This window comes from Sciurus vulgaris (genome assembly GCF_902686455.1).
Source record: "Sciurus vulgaris genome assembly, chromosome: 18".
Classification (NCBI taxonomy): Eukaryota; Metazoa; Chordata; class Mammalia; order Rodentia; family Sciuridae; genus Sciurus; species Sciurus vulgaris.
The window spans coordinates 36,116,036-36,129,998 of NC_136479.1; the positions used below are offsets into that span (position 1 = coordinate 36,116,036).

Below are 13,963 nucleotides of genomic sequence, written 5' to 3' on the forward strand. Positions count from 1 at the left end.
AGGCTGGCCTTGAACTTGCGATTCTCCTGCCTCAGCCTCCCAAGATGCTGGGACTACAGGCGTGGCCACCGCACCCAGCTCAACAGTCAAGATTAAAAGGATAAACCCAGATATTGTGGCTTCCTCTGACCAGGCATCATGCAGTCCACAGCACTGAGTGTCAAGGCCCCTGACTGCAGCTTGGCTGATCCCGACAGGCTGGCTAGAGGCGCTTTCTCTGATTCTGCCTCCGCACTAGGGCCCCCAGGGTGCCCGGTATACCTTGGAGCCCCCAGCAGGGCTTCCTGTGTGTGGAGTTTCCTGGATGGCTGATGGCTTGTTTCCTGCGGGTTCAGATCAGGGGTATCTGTTGGGGACCCTCTGAGATGTGCTGTCCCTCTACCAAGTGCTGTAAGTCAAGGCCTCGGGGTCTCCCCTCCGTCTTCCTGTTCCTTTCTCTGCTGCCTATGCCGTGTGTGTGTGTGAACATTGGTACTGCTGGGACAATCTCCACTGTCCAGACTGTCCCCCACCTTGTGCATCCAGACCTGCTGCTTTTCCTACCACACTCCTTTATGAAGGTGTTGAGACGTAGGTCGCATAACAAAACCATTTTATAGCAAAAGATGCAGGCACTGCCTTCCGTCTGGCCTTGGCTTTTGTTTGTGAGAGAAGCTGGGAGCCACAGAAACGACACTGAATGCAAGGGCAGCTGATCCGGAGTCCGGGATGGGGTCCTGGCGTGAATAAAAGCTCCCCAGGGATTCTCACATGCAGCTGTGGTTGGGATCCCGCCAAGGAGCAGCCAAAGCCGCGTCCCAGGAGGAGTCGTACACCATCAAGGGAGGGAAGCAAGGTTAACGGTTCTGAGCGGCTGGCTGGACACCAGCTGGTCTTCAGCAAACAGCACCGGCCCTGCCATCCCTGACTGCACTGGGAAGGGCCAGGAGATGACCGTGAGCCCGCCAGGCCCTGCCTCCTGGGAAGTGAGGCAGGACACTGGCCCTGGACTCTCATGGCCCTCCTCATCTGCTGCAGTAGCCTGGAGCCCACTGTTCAGATGCTAAGTGTGGTTCTCCTGAACAGAAGGCCGTGTCTGGGCTCAGCTGGCTGGATCCCCCCTTGATTCAGTCTCAGCCCTGACCAGCCTCTGTTTCCTCCCACCCACTTCTCGCCCCAGCCCTGGCTCCCTCTGCCCTCTGAGCTCTGCTCTTCGGTCCATCTTCCTGGGTCCCTCTAGTCTTACCACACTCCAACCCCATGCCCTCATTCCTTGGTCTGTCCCCACTGTGGGACAGCTGCAGAGCACCCCCTTGTGGTGTGTCCTGGCTCTGCACTCCCTCTAATGGCTGGCATCCATGGCTACAGGCCCAGGCCCAGAGGCCGTGGTGGGTCCCAGGGGTCCTGGCACCCAGCACAGTGGACATGAGTGTGCGGTGGGAAGCAGGAGCCCAGCTTTGGAGGCCTCTGGCTGTCCGGAAGGTTCTGAAGGGATCGAGTCCCATGGATGACCTGTCCTCACTGGGCCATCTCCAGGGCTGTGGGGCAGGACTGTCTGCAGACCCCAGAAGGAAGACTCCTTGTGATGCCTGACGTGACTGATGGGGGCTGGTTAGCGCTCACCCAGCCGTCCATTCCCGTCTCCCGCAGATCGGGGCTGAGGGGCTGAGCGCCCCACGGAGGAGAGCAGAGCAGGGTGAAGGGCGTTCAGGGTCAGAGCCTGAAGTCAAACTCATTTTCTTCCTTTTGTTTTTCTTTTTTGAGACAAAATCTTGCTGTGTTGCCAGGCTGGCCTCGATCCTCTGCCTCAGCCTCCAGGGCAGCTGGGACTGCAGGTGCCGCCCACCACACTGGCTTCAAGCCCCTCTTGCCTGGGCAGCGCTTGCTGACCTACAGACGGAGGAGCCACAGGCCCCAGCACTTGAGGGAGAGGCGGGCCCCCGTCCTGGGCAGCTCATCTGCGGGCATCAGCTCCTGGGCTTCAGCACCAAGGAGCCCTTCCTAGGGCTGAGCCAGAGCCGCTCGGTGGCCAGGAATCCCCTGGTCCTCCCCCACCGCTGGCAAGTCCACCTCTGCCAGAGTCTGGAGGGGACAGTGGGCACCCAGATGGCCTCCAGGATGGCCCCCAGGAATCTCCAGCCCCTGGTCTCACGCTCTTGTGGCATTTCCTCCCTTGACTCAGCTGGATGGGGTGTCCACAGAGTGTGGTGAAGGCAAGGGTGTGTGATCGGTCAGCTGACTTCTCCCGTGGCCCTCGATTCTCCCGCTCTGAAGAGAGCCGGGCACCATATTGTGAGGCCACCCAAGCAGTCCCTGGGAGCCCACACGCAGAGCCGAGGCCTCTGCCCACAGCCAGGCCCGGATACACCGCGGTGGAAGCGGCGCCTCCCTCCCCGGCTGCACGCTCTGTTTGGGTTTCAGTGGGTCTCCGAAGTCTGCTGTCCCCACGGTGGTGATATTGAGGGTTTTTAGGAGGTGGAGACTTGTAGAAGACAGCTTAGGGCATTTTCCTTATAAAGGATTAATGTGTATCTCAAGGACCTTGTTGGTTTGCTAACTTTGCTCTTGCAAAGTTGTTAGAAAAAGTGAGCCTGGCCCTTGAGCCCCTCTGTCCTATCCTGCCCTATGATTGCTCCCTCTTGCACATGCTGCCACCTGCCATGTGGTGACATAGCCAGAAGGCCCTCACCAGAGCCAAGCAGATGGGGCTGTCCATTCTTTGGCTTTCAGTCCTCAAAACTGTGAGCGATAACCCCTTTTATTTATTAAGCATTGAGCATCAGGTATTTTGTTCTAGCAACAGAAACAGACTAAGACACCAAGACTGGAGATAATCTCATAAATTTCTCAGCCAGCACCGCTGAGCCAAGTGGCTTCAGATTCCTGACCCACAGGAACTGTGATGTCTAATTATCATTTTGAGCCACCCAAGTTTTGGGGAAGCTTGTTACACTCTGGGGGTTTCTCGGACTCGGCATAATGCCTGAAGGGTTGTTCTGCTCCGTCTGGCCCCTGACCTGTGTCCCTGACCATAACATGGAGAAAGGGTAAGAGACGCATCGCGGCCCTGGATGAATCAGATAGTCAGGCGGCCGGCGGCCAACACGCTTTCCCTTCATTTAATTAACACTTTACAAAGTACAAAATATACTGTCTTTTTGGGGAACATTAGGTACTTTTTTCTCTCCGTCATACAGTACGTGAATCTCGAGGGGTTTGTTTCTTTGACAAAGAAAGTAGGCGCGAGGGCGCTGGGGCCGGGGCAGGACCCAGGCCTGGGTGAAGTGCCACTGCTGCTGCTGGTGACCGGGCACGGCAGGCCAGAGGGGGCTGTGGGCAGGATGCCCGGCCGCCCCGGAGGCGGCTCTGGGGTGCAGACCCCCGCCCCCGCTCCCCGACCTCGGGGTAACGGAAATGATCTGGCCTCGCGCAAGGAGCCTGGGGGACCTGGGGTCCTGCCACCACCAGCCCCACTGCTGGGGGGCTGACCGCTCCGCTCCGGGACGTTTTCTGATGGAGGTAAACTGAGGCAGTTGAAAGGGACGCGCACGGAGCCGGCCTGTCCTGGGATCTCGGTGTGGCCCCGCCTGGGCCTCCGACTTTGCTGACCCTTTCTCTGGAGGAGTCCACAGGTTGAGGGCACCACCCGGCTCCCTGCGAGGACTCTCTCCGGGTTCAGGTGACCTCAAGGTTCCCGTCAGGCCAGCCGCATGGACGGCCAGCCTGAGGATGCCTGTCCCCTCCGAGCAGTCTCCACATCAGGGTCCTGCCTCCGCTCCCTGCCTGGTCAGGGCGGCCCTCTGACCTGCACACGTGCCACGGCCAAGGCTGCTCCCCAGGACTCGATCATCCAACCAGCAGAGCTTCTGCTCAGACCTGGCCGCCGTGCGCACACGCTCACACCCCACGCACACGCTCACGGCCCATGCCCACGCTCCATGCACACGCTCACGGCCCACGCCCACACTCCACGCAGGAAGCAAGCCACACCCAGAGCCGCCCTCCTGGATTCCTGCCCAGGGGCCCTAGCCTGGTGCCCTTGCCCCCAAGACACTGCCTCAACCAGCAGCTCCACCTTCCCCTTCCCTGGGACAGTGGCCTTCACAGGAGGGCGTGGAGGTGGAGCTGGGGCCACAGCCCACCCCTCAGCTCCTGCCTGCAGTCACAGAGAGGGGCACGGGAAGCCACTTCTAATTTGAAAGTGTAAGAAAAAAGGCCGGGACGCGCTTGGAGGTGCAGGAGGCCTCGCAGCCAGCCAGGGTCCACTCCTCTGTGGCTGCCCTCCGGGCCTGACCTTCTGAACCACAGTGCGGGCTCCCCCATGGGAGCCCCAGTGTCCTTGCTCCTCCTGGCCGCTGGCCGGTGCAGGCGTTGCTGCGGGTGGCTCCTCTCCCCATTCCCGGGCCTCGCCTGTGCTCCCCCAAAATTCTCTTGGCTGAAGCTGGGAAGAGCCCTTGTCCCTGTGTCCAATCTAAAGACTGAACTGCCTGGGGAACATGGTCAGTGGAGGCAGGTGGCCTAGGGTCATCTCTGAAGATTGTTCATCAGGCAGACAGGGCCCTAGGCTTGGATTGGCGGCCTGGCCCTCCCCACCCACCCCGTATCCTGTCTCCTGACCGCCAGTGTCCTCTTCTGCCTCAGAGGAGCCAAATGTCCCCTGTTGTCACCAACCGCCATCAGGGTCACGCTGCCTCCGTGGGTGTGTGGGGCAGCTCCTTGCCTCCAACCCAGGGTCTCCTGCCTGGAGTCGATGGTTTGGGAAGCCCCGGGTGCCACAGAGGTTACAGGGTCAGGTGCCACCTCTCCAGTTCAGCAGAGGGCAGTTCTGTGGCTGGGCAGTGCCTCTTGGGGGCTCTGGAGCCCCTCGTGGAGGAAGCAGTGCAGAGCCGGCCACACCTGTTGTCTCTGCTGGGCCAGGACGGGCTGTGGGGGGCTTCGTGGGGAGCAGCGCAGCGCATGTTGAGGGCTGATTGGAGGGGGCTTCGGTCCCTGGGGTCCCTGCTGCCCCCCAGTGGTCTGCAGTTCAGGGATAGGGCGAGGGAGTTGGCACTGGGCGGCTGGTGCCTCTTGCTACAGAGCCTCACGGGCAAAGCCACAGTCCAGAGCCCAGGTGGCCGCTCTGGGCCTGAATGTCCCCCTGCCACACAGAGCCTTGCCCAGCTGGCCTGGTGGTTCTATAGCCCCATCAGCTGGAGCTCAGAGGACCTGGTGCCCACCCGCAGGCTCCTCAGGCTGCCCGAGGCTGGGCCAGAGGAGGCTGGAGGGCCGGCAGGGAGCCTGTGATCTGGGCCCCACAGAAACATGTGGCCCTCCACGTGGGGCCTGGAGAGACCAGCAAACCCGGGGAAGGTGGCATGGTGAGGAGGAGGGCAGACAGCCCCTGGGAACAGCTCCCACCCCAGAGCGTGGAGACCCTCCCCGCCCACACCAGCAGGGACACAGCAGGATGGTGGGGAGAGTTGGGGGACACTGTGGCCAGGTGGAGGGGTTTCTGGGGCAGCTCCTGAGGAGGCAGCTGGAGGGTCCCCATCCCGGACCTGTTCTACGTCCTTCAGAAAGGGCCCGTTCCCAGGAGGACCCCTGGGCAAAGAACCTGAGATTGCTAAGCTTGCAGGTTTTTTTTTTTTTTAAGAGTTCAGGTGAGCCACCAGCAGGAAAGCCATCTGAGAAGAGGGGACCCTGGGGAAAGGCAGGGAGTGACCTATCCACTGCCTTGGTCTTCAGGGTGACACTGGGGAGGGGGCCGTTCTGTTCAAAAGCAAGAAGTCCCAACTCCCCCTCCACCGCTGGACCCATGTCCCTGTGAGCAAATCGAGGTGCCCAGGGGCCTGGGCTGTGGACGCGGGGTGTGGGGGCCACGGCCGCCGGCACAGCCGTCTCCCGGCTGCTGGTCGTCCCCTCGGGTCGGCGTCTGTTCTATTGCTGACGTACCCCAATTAAAACACACGGAGGCTCCAGACGTGCCCGTGCGCTGGGACGGCGGGCAGGGCGGGCCCTCGCGCCGCGTGCGGACGGGCTTGCGGCGCCGGCGGGGAATATATTAAGGTCTATATTGCTCAGGTACATGTGCTATGTACAGGACAGCTCTAGCCACGACAACACAGGCTCACAGGTGTACCACGGACTTCCTGGGGCCACACTTGCACACGGGAGGGCGGAGGAGAGGGGACCTGGGAAGCGACAGGGGGCGGGGGTGCCGCGGGAGAGCCAGGCCTTCCGGGGCAAGAGGGGCCTGGGCTGCGACCTCGGCCCTGCTGCCCTTCAGGGACCAGCAGTTTACAAGATTTGGTTGTTTTGGAGTTTTGTGCAAAACGAACCAACTTCAACGCACACAGGAAGGGGGGGTTCTGACTGGTGCGCTGGCCGCGAGCGTCCACAGGGTCCAGGGGCTCCTCCATCCGGGGTCTGGGGCTCGCAGGGGGCAGCACGTGCACAGCCCTTCACCAGGACAGCCGCCACCCTGCTCCTGTGACCTGCTGTGGGCAGCGCCACCCTGACGGCGCAGCCTCCGCGGCCGAGGTCCTGCTCCACACACCTGCTGGCCTGCCACCTCCCGGGGCCCTCGGGTCCCTTCACCCCTCCGAGGCCTGGACAGAACCGCACGTGGCCGAGGCGCCTCGGGAGCGGTGTCCTGTCGCAGAGCCCTGCTCCGGGCTCACCCGGCTCCGCCGGCCGCGGCCGGGATTCGCGGAACGCAGGCTGAACGGAGGGTTTCTCTCTTAAGGCTCAGTCACGCCGCCGCCAGGTCAAGTACCCGGGACGCCGCGCGGCCCAGGCGGGCGGGGAGCCCTGTGCTGGTCGGGTCGCTGCTGGGAGGTGGGCGACCCAGGAGCCCAGGCGCCGTCTGCCCGGGCCGGAGGGCAGCAGGGGCAGCAGCTGGTGGTCTCGGGGACCCCTCCTCCCCAGGAGGGAGTGCGTGGGGGGCGGGGCCCCTCTTGGCAGTCGCGCTGGGCGTCGGGCGCAGGCCCTGGGTTGGCAGGCGGTGCCGGGCGGCCTCCCCCGCGGCCACTGCTCCTGCCTGGGCCCCTCCGGCCACAGGCCGCCCGCTGGCCTCCATCTGAGGGAACCAGCCCTGAGCTGACGGACCAGAGACCAGCGGCCGGGCGCTCAGCCCCCGCCCTCCGGGGGCCTCCCCGAGCTGCGCATGCGCAGTCGCGCTCCCCCAGCCCCCCAGGACGACGCCGGGGGCGGGACACCTCCTAGGACGTGCCAGCTTCCTGGGGCGCCTGCCCCAGGCCGTGCCTGGGGCCACACGGGCGGGTGAGTCCACGTCCAGGCCCCCTGGGCCTCAGAAGCCATTTTCTGGGGTGAGGCTGGGGCCAGGAGGCCGGTCATTCTTGGAAGGGCTGGAGGGGGCGCGGGGCCTTGGCCTGGGCCGGGTCCCGAGGGGCTGGCAACGGGGGAGCGTCCTAGAGGCCCCTCGCTCAGGTGCCGGCCGGCTGTCCACTCTGGAGAAATACTGCAAGAACGGTCTTGGGGAGGGCGGGCCAGGCCCGGCGCTGCGGGGCGGCGGAGGGCCTCCTAGTGCTTCTCCGCCTGGCTGACCTTCAGGGCGCTGATGACCCCGCTGATGTTCTCTTCTGGAACCTGCAGGCCGCAAGCAAAGCTGTGAGCCGGGGCCTCCGGCTGGCCCCGCTGCCGCGCTGCCCGGGCCCTCACTCACCAGTGCGTGGTCGAATTTGAAGGTGCTGATGTAGTAGGCAGGGATGTCCGCCGCGGCCAGGGGCTCGGAGATCTGGGCCACGATTCCGCACTCATCTGGGGGACAGGGGTGGTGCTCAGCCTACGGGAGGCCTGCCCACGCCCGGTTCTGTCCTGCTCTGACCACCCAGCCTCCCTCTGTGCTGCCCGCAGCCTCCATCTTCTGGCTGGGCTGTGAGTTCTCTGCAGACGCCACTGGACGACTGGGCCTCGTCTGCCTCCTTGACTCTGTGCTGCCAGATGACGGTGGGCAGTCATGTCCCCTGAGCCTCAGTGTCCCCAGCAGAGCTGCCCCAGGTAACAGCCCCAGTGAGTCCTAGAGGCATCTGGGTGGGGTCAAGGTGATGTCCTTTTCCCCCGAGCCTCAGGCAGGCACCTCCTGTCCCTCCCAAACCTCAGCCATAGGCAGCTTTGGGGCTGCTGGGCCCCCCCTCACCCCACTTCTACCATGGTGTAAAGGTACTGCCCCAGGCTTCCCCTTACAGGAAGGCCTCTGGGATCTGAGGGCCACTTTTCCTGACCAGTCCCTAAAGGTCCTGCTGCGGTCTAACAATGACTCCTGCCTCTTTCACCTGCCCAGCAGGGTGGGTGCATGTCTGGCCACTAGGTCCCCACAGGATCCTGAAGTCCCAGTCTGGGAGTGGACCTGGGCTTTGCCCTTCTCAAGCTGGTCACAGCCCTCACCCAGTGTTCCTCGGCCCTCAGCTGACTTGGACAGGAAGGGCTGGCGAGTCCCTCCAGCCCTGCTCTCTGCTTGCTCTAGCGGTGGGCGGGCTCCTGCTAGACTCAGAGCCCCTGGCGGCCGTGCGGGCCTGGGCACATCCCCTTGCTCTGTGGCAGAGCCTGCCTGGGTCCTGGAACACTTTCAGCTTCACGACTTTTCTGTCCAGAGGGAGGTCACGTCTAGAGTGGTTCCTCTCCTTTTTTTGTACGGGGGACTGAACCCAGGGTGCTTTACCACCAAGCCACATCCCCAGCCCTTTTTGTTGAGACAGGGGCTCGCTAAGTTGCTGAGGCTGGCCTTGAACTTGCCATCCTCCTGCCTCAGCCTCCTGAGCTGCGGGGACCACAGGCGTGGCCACTGGGCCACCCAGCTCTTTGGTACTGTGGGTTGGGAGGTGAACGTGCGAGGCTGTTGGCCAGTGCCGTACACAATGGCGCAGACCAGAAAAAGAAAGCCGAGTGGCTCTGGAGGCCGGAGGAGCGTGGCTCTGTGAAGCTTTGGTCTGAGCTGCCCGGGTGTGGCTGCTTGGTCACGATGTGACATAGCTACTCCAGACCAGGGCCAGAGCCACGTGGGATGGCCCGTCTAGGATCTCGGGAGCACACGCAGCTGCGAGCTGGCTCTCAAACCCGCCTCAGGCAGGGCCAGCGTGGCCTTCCCTGTGGCTCTCGCCCTGGCCCTGCCACAGGCCGCCCCATGGAACAGCACTATGGCCAGGGCCTCACTTGCTACCGTCCACCCCACTTCCTGGCTTCGGGCGGGCAGGGTTCAGAAAACAACCTTCGGAGACCCGGGCAGTGACGGACCGCGAGCCGCAGCCCCGGCCCTGCCTCCCAGGCTTCTCCGGGCGCTGTTGCCGCCCCTGTGTGTGGCGCTGGTCCCCGCTGCACAGAGGTAAGGGGGCCCTCAGTCTGGTGTCGAGACCTGACCCCCAGCTTCTGGTCTTGGACTCTGCTGCCTGGGGCCACCTGGGAGCCGGGGTCACCCTTCTGCAGCTGGGCAGCCCCCTCCCGTCTCACCTCCCCGCAGCTGCCCTGCAGCCCCCTGTCCCACCCTGCTCCTGTGGGACCTGCCCATCAGCTGTGGAAACACCTCCTCCGGGAAGGGAAGCCTTCCCTTCCAGAACCTTCTCAAGGCCGCCTGTCCTCACAGGGGACGCTGACCGCTGAGTGCTCCTGAGGGCCGGCTCTCGCCCTGCCCACGGCCTCCGGTCACTGATGCCCCGCAGGACGCCTCCTCGCTTACTGATGGGGACAGCCTCAGGCCAGGCAACCGGCCAGGTTGGCTTCCTCTTGCTCCTTCCCTGGCCGGCTCCTCAGGCTACTTGGTGTCCACTCCCCAGGACCCTGCACCACGTAGGGAACGTGGGCTGGAGAAATGCTGGGGTCTGTGGAGGAGGCGGCCCGAGGGCCAGACCAGGAGTCTTCAGTGCATGCGCCCCAGTGCTCCTGACCACTGTCCCGTCCTGCCTCAGGACGGCTCTGGCCCCAAAGTGAGTGACATGCGGGGTATGTAAGCTTTTCGAGAGGAGCTGAAGTGGGTAGCAGACCTGCGCTACTGGAGACCCCCACTGCCAGCGCCAAGATGGCCTGCTGCCCGCAAGACCCAGGAGCAGGGCCGGTGCTGCCCCATGGACCCTGGGGCAGTCTGAGCCTTCTGGAATGTTCTGCTCTCCGGACAAAGTGGGGCTGAGCCCAGGGTGCCTGCTGCGGGCCGCGGGGGTGCAGGCTTCCCTGCTGGGCAGCGGCCTGTGAGCCAGCACGTCTGGCAGGCAGACGCTCCAGGGGGACAAAGCTGCACGAGCCATGGGTCCCTGCAGTCGCTCCCAGCTGGACACAGTCCCTCTAGCACGGGTGGCTCAGGGGGGCCCCGATGGCCACCCGGTTCCTAGACCCTGGGCCTCGGCGGCCGGGGGCCGCTCCTGGCGTGGGGGAGGCAGGTGGGACGTGACCCTGGGCACCTCCAGCAGGGGCCCTGGCCCGCCCTCCTCGGTTCTCACGCGACCCCGAGTCTCTAACGTCAACAACGTGCTCGTTTTTGGGCTGGGAACAAACAAGAGCCTCTGGGGCAGCCGCTCGCCCACCTCGGAGGCCGGGCCCCCGGGAAGGGGACTTCAGCCTCCCTGGGTGCGGCCTCCCCACTCGCGCCCCCCGGGGCCCGCGGCTCACCGAACCCCAGGGGCTGCCCTCCGATGCGCACCATCTTCCAGAGCTCTCCTGAGGCGCTGGTGAACAGCAGGTTGCTGGGGAACCTGGCGACAGGAAGCCCAGCTGACCCGCGGCCCAGGCCCACCCTGCCGGGGGAGGGGGCGGCGGCCTGGGAGGGGCAGAGGTCAGGGCGGGGACAGCCCTCCCTCGGTCCTCGACCCGCTTGCTGGGCACCCTCCTCCTCGTGGGGTGATGTGTGGACAAAGGCACTGTCCACGCTCCATCTGGCTCTGGCGCCCTGCCCTGCACCTGGACAGGGCTGCCGGAGGGGCACAGGCGGGAGCCCCTCGGCAGCCCCTGGGTTCACCTGGGCCGCTCACCTCTGCTGGGTCTGCACGTCCATCACGAGGGAGATGTAGCCCTCGATGAGGGAGAAGGAGAAGAAGCGGATGTGGCCACAGTCGTCACTGGCAGCCATGGGGTCCTTCACACTGGGGGCGGGAGGGTGAGGGTGGGTCCCTGCACCCCCCAGCCCTGGCAGAGGATGCTGGGAAGAGCTCAGCCTGGGAAACGCCCCCGCTTCCAGCCTTCCTCGCATCCTCGCCAGGGGCCTGGGGAGGGTTCCAGGGCATTCACAGAGGTGGGCACCTGACTTCACAGTGCCGGAGGCTGAGCTGGGCCTCAACACAGGTGAGGGGCCTTCCTGCACAGGCTTCCCTGCCATGTCTCAGGCTGCCCAGGGCACGGGCCGGGGCCACTGCCCAATGCACCAGGGCCTGCCCCACCCCACTGGGCCTGAGGGTTCTGCCCACGGCCTCCCAGGCAGCCCGGGCCTCCCGCGCCCCGCCCCGCGCCCATACCCGTTGGAGTAGAACATGACGTCCATGAGGAGCGTGGCCACGGTGGGCAGCGTGTCGGGGTCCAGGCTGGTGACACAGAACCTGTTGCTGGGGCTGGACAGCGGGTGGATGACGGGCCTCTGGACTGAGGACGCGGAGACACGGCGCTGAGGCGGGCTGGGGGCCATGCTTTGGGAGGCCAGCGCCCTCCAGCCCCCACCGTGTACTCTGGGTCTCCAGGGACCTTTGCACATGCTGGGTGGGCGGCTGCCTGCAACGTCCTCCCCTCTCCTCCTGCTGGCTCAGTCCACCCTCCACCCAAGGTGGGGTGGGAGTGCCCTCTGGTCCCCTCTGCCTGAGTCCAGGGCCACCTCCCTGACCCGGCCGTCACACCATGTCACATCTGGTGCCCAGTGACCGCGCTGGATGGGGCTGGTGGGAAGCAGGACTGGGTTGTTCCAAGGACCCCGCCCGGCTCACCCATCTTGGGCTTCACGAAGCCGTTGGTGATGCCGAGGTTCTCGGCGGCCACCGTCTCGCCATTGACCACCCGCAGGATGGTGAACTCCGTGGACAGGGTGTGGGTGACGAAGGGCAGGTCTCGCTCGCGCACCTGGGTGGGAGCCGGGCCCTGAGTGCCAGGTGGCTGGGCCCAGCCAAGACCCTGCTGGCTCCCAGAGGGCAGGGGGCGCGTGAGGGCGAGGGGCGCCTGCGAGGCTGGCTCACCAGGATGAAGTCCGTCTGGTAGGTGGACAGCATGAACACCGAGATGTTCTGGTCGGCCAGCGGGGCGATGACCGACTTGGCGATCTTGGTCACTCCGATGGGCTGGGAGCTGGAGAAGCCACCGCCGCCGGACACCACGTTCAGAGCCAGCCAGGTGGCGTCGGCCACGCTCAGGTGCTCGGAGGCGGGCAGCTCTGCGGGGACACAGAAGGCGGCCCTGTGATGGCGGGTTTTCCCCAGCCAGCCAGGCGGGTCACGGTGGAAAGCAGGACAAGGCCCTGGGCCCCTGCTGGGCGGCCTTGGCCAGCTCTGTCCCTCCGGGTCTGCTTCCCCAGTGGTCAACAGGACGGGATCCGCCTGAGGCCCCTTCCAGGGAGGACGAGCAGGGAGCCCCGCGGGAGACACTGGCAGCCAGGTGCTGTGGGCAGGTGGTCAGTGACGCCTCGCTTTCTCCTAGTTCTCGTCCTCTGTCAGGTACCGTCACGTCTCCACCGTCCCTAGGGTAGCCGGTCCCAGGTTTCAAACCGGGTTCCCGAGGGCCTCATGACGGGCTCTGGGGGAGGGACGGGAGGGACAGGAGGGCAGGTGGGCTCTGGAGTGCAGATACCACCCAGTCTGCTTGGCTGGCCTGCAAAGACCCAGGATCCGAGTGCCGGAGCTGCCCGCCCGTCATCACAGCACCCAGGGGCCCCCACACAGGTGCAGGCCGGGGGCTCGGCACTGCCAGGACACGCAGCCACAAGCCCTGCACCAGGTCCGGGTGGGGGGACAGGCCTGGGGTGGGGGGGGACAGGCCCCAGGTGGGGGCTCTGCATCCTGCGAGGACCCTGCAGTGGGGGATCATTCTCACTATACATCCCCAAATGCAGATGCTCTGCAAGGGTCGGGGTCTAACAGAACCGGAACTTGCACTCCGGCCTGACTCAGAAGCCCAGTCTCTGCCCTGGGCACCTATGGGAAGGAGGACCCAGGACCCAGGAAGATGGGCTCAGAGACTGGCCAGTGAGGGGACTGTGCTGCACTCAGGCAGGAGGCCACCAGCCTGGCTCCAGTTGCCATGGTGACTGCAGCCCTGTGAGCCCAGGTCCTGCTGGCTGGGAGGGGCTTCGCAGAAAAGGGAGGGGGTCTGGGAGGCTGGCAGTGGCCGAAAGGGCCCCAAGCCCGAGCTCAGTGAGCACCTGCTCTCCAGGGAGAAGCCCTGGTCCTGTCCAGCCCTAGGTCCAGGTCCAGCCCCAGGCGCAAGCCCAGGTGCAAGCCCAGGTCCAAGCCCAGGTCCAAGCCCAGGCCCAAGCCCAGCCCCAGGCCCAGCAGGGAAACTGCCCCAGAACCAGAGTCTCATCTCAGCTGGGACTGAGGGACCACTACCTGGCAATGGGGGGGCTTGGTGAGGGCAGGGAGCGCCCCCTCACCATGGCTCAGCTGTGCAGTGGGAGAAGACCCGGGAGCTGGGCTGCCCAGACGCTGCCCCGAAGCTGGCCACCTCTGCCCCTGCCACTCCAGCCCATCTGCTGGGGCGAGTCCCCGGGCGGAAGCCACGTCAACGAATCTGAGGACGTCGAGAGTGGCCCTCCTCAAGAGGACCGCACACTAGCGCCTTCCTGGGCAGGTCCTGGGGCGGCTCTCCACACCAGGGCTGCGTGGATGCTCGTCAGTGTCCCCTGCTGCTCCCAACTCCTTCCAAAGGGAAACCAAAGTCCTCCGGTGCCCTGCCCAGGGGACTCTCTGTGGAGCCGCCCGGTGAGTCAGGTCAGGCAGGGGTGATGCCTGAGGCCCCCCAGGGAGGGCAGAGCGATGGTCACCGCTCCTTCAGATGAGGGGCAGGACGGAGGGCAGGCTGACCCGCCCGA

The 13,963-nt window shown here is 65.0% G+C and overlaps 1 protein-coding gene across 3 annotated transcripts in view; it reads right to left on the minus strand.

Annotated features, from left to right (window-relative positions):
- Window positions 1-6,749: 6,749 nt before the first annotated feature.
- The window catches only part of CASTOR2 (cytosolic arginine sensor for mTORC1 subunit 2), a 39,197-nt gene continuing 31,983 nt past the window's right edge, over window positions 6,750-13,963 (minus strand). For all 3 annotated transcript variants that reach the window (XM_079120743.1, XM_079120744.1, XM_079120745.1), the window contains exons 3-9: window positions 12,117-12,310; window positions 11,871-12,003; window positions 11,412-11,535; window positions 10,932-11,042; window positions 10,573-10,655; window positions 7,643-7,737; window positions 6,750-7,566 (exon numbers count right to left, since the gene is read on the minus strand). In XM_079120743.1, the coding sequence (XP_078976869.1) occupies window positions 7,501-7,566; window positions 7,643-7,737; window positions 10,573-10,655; window positions 10,932-11,042; window positions 11,412-11,535; window positions 11,871-12,003; window positions 12,117-12,310 (806 nt within the window). In that variant the 3' untranslated portion in view covers window positions 6,750-7,500. The remainder of the gene's footprint in view (window positions 7,567-7,642; window positions 7,738-10,572; window positions 10,656-10,931; window positions 11,043-11,411; window positions 11,536-11,870; window positions 12,004-12,116; window positions 12,311-13,963) is intronic.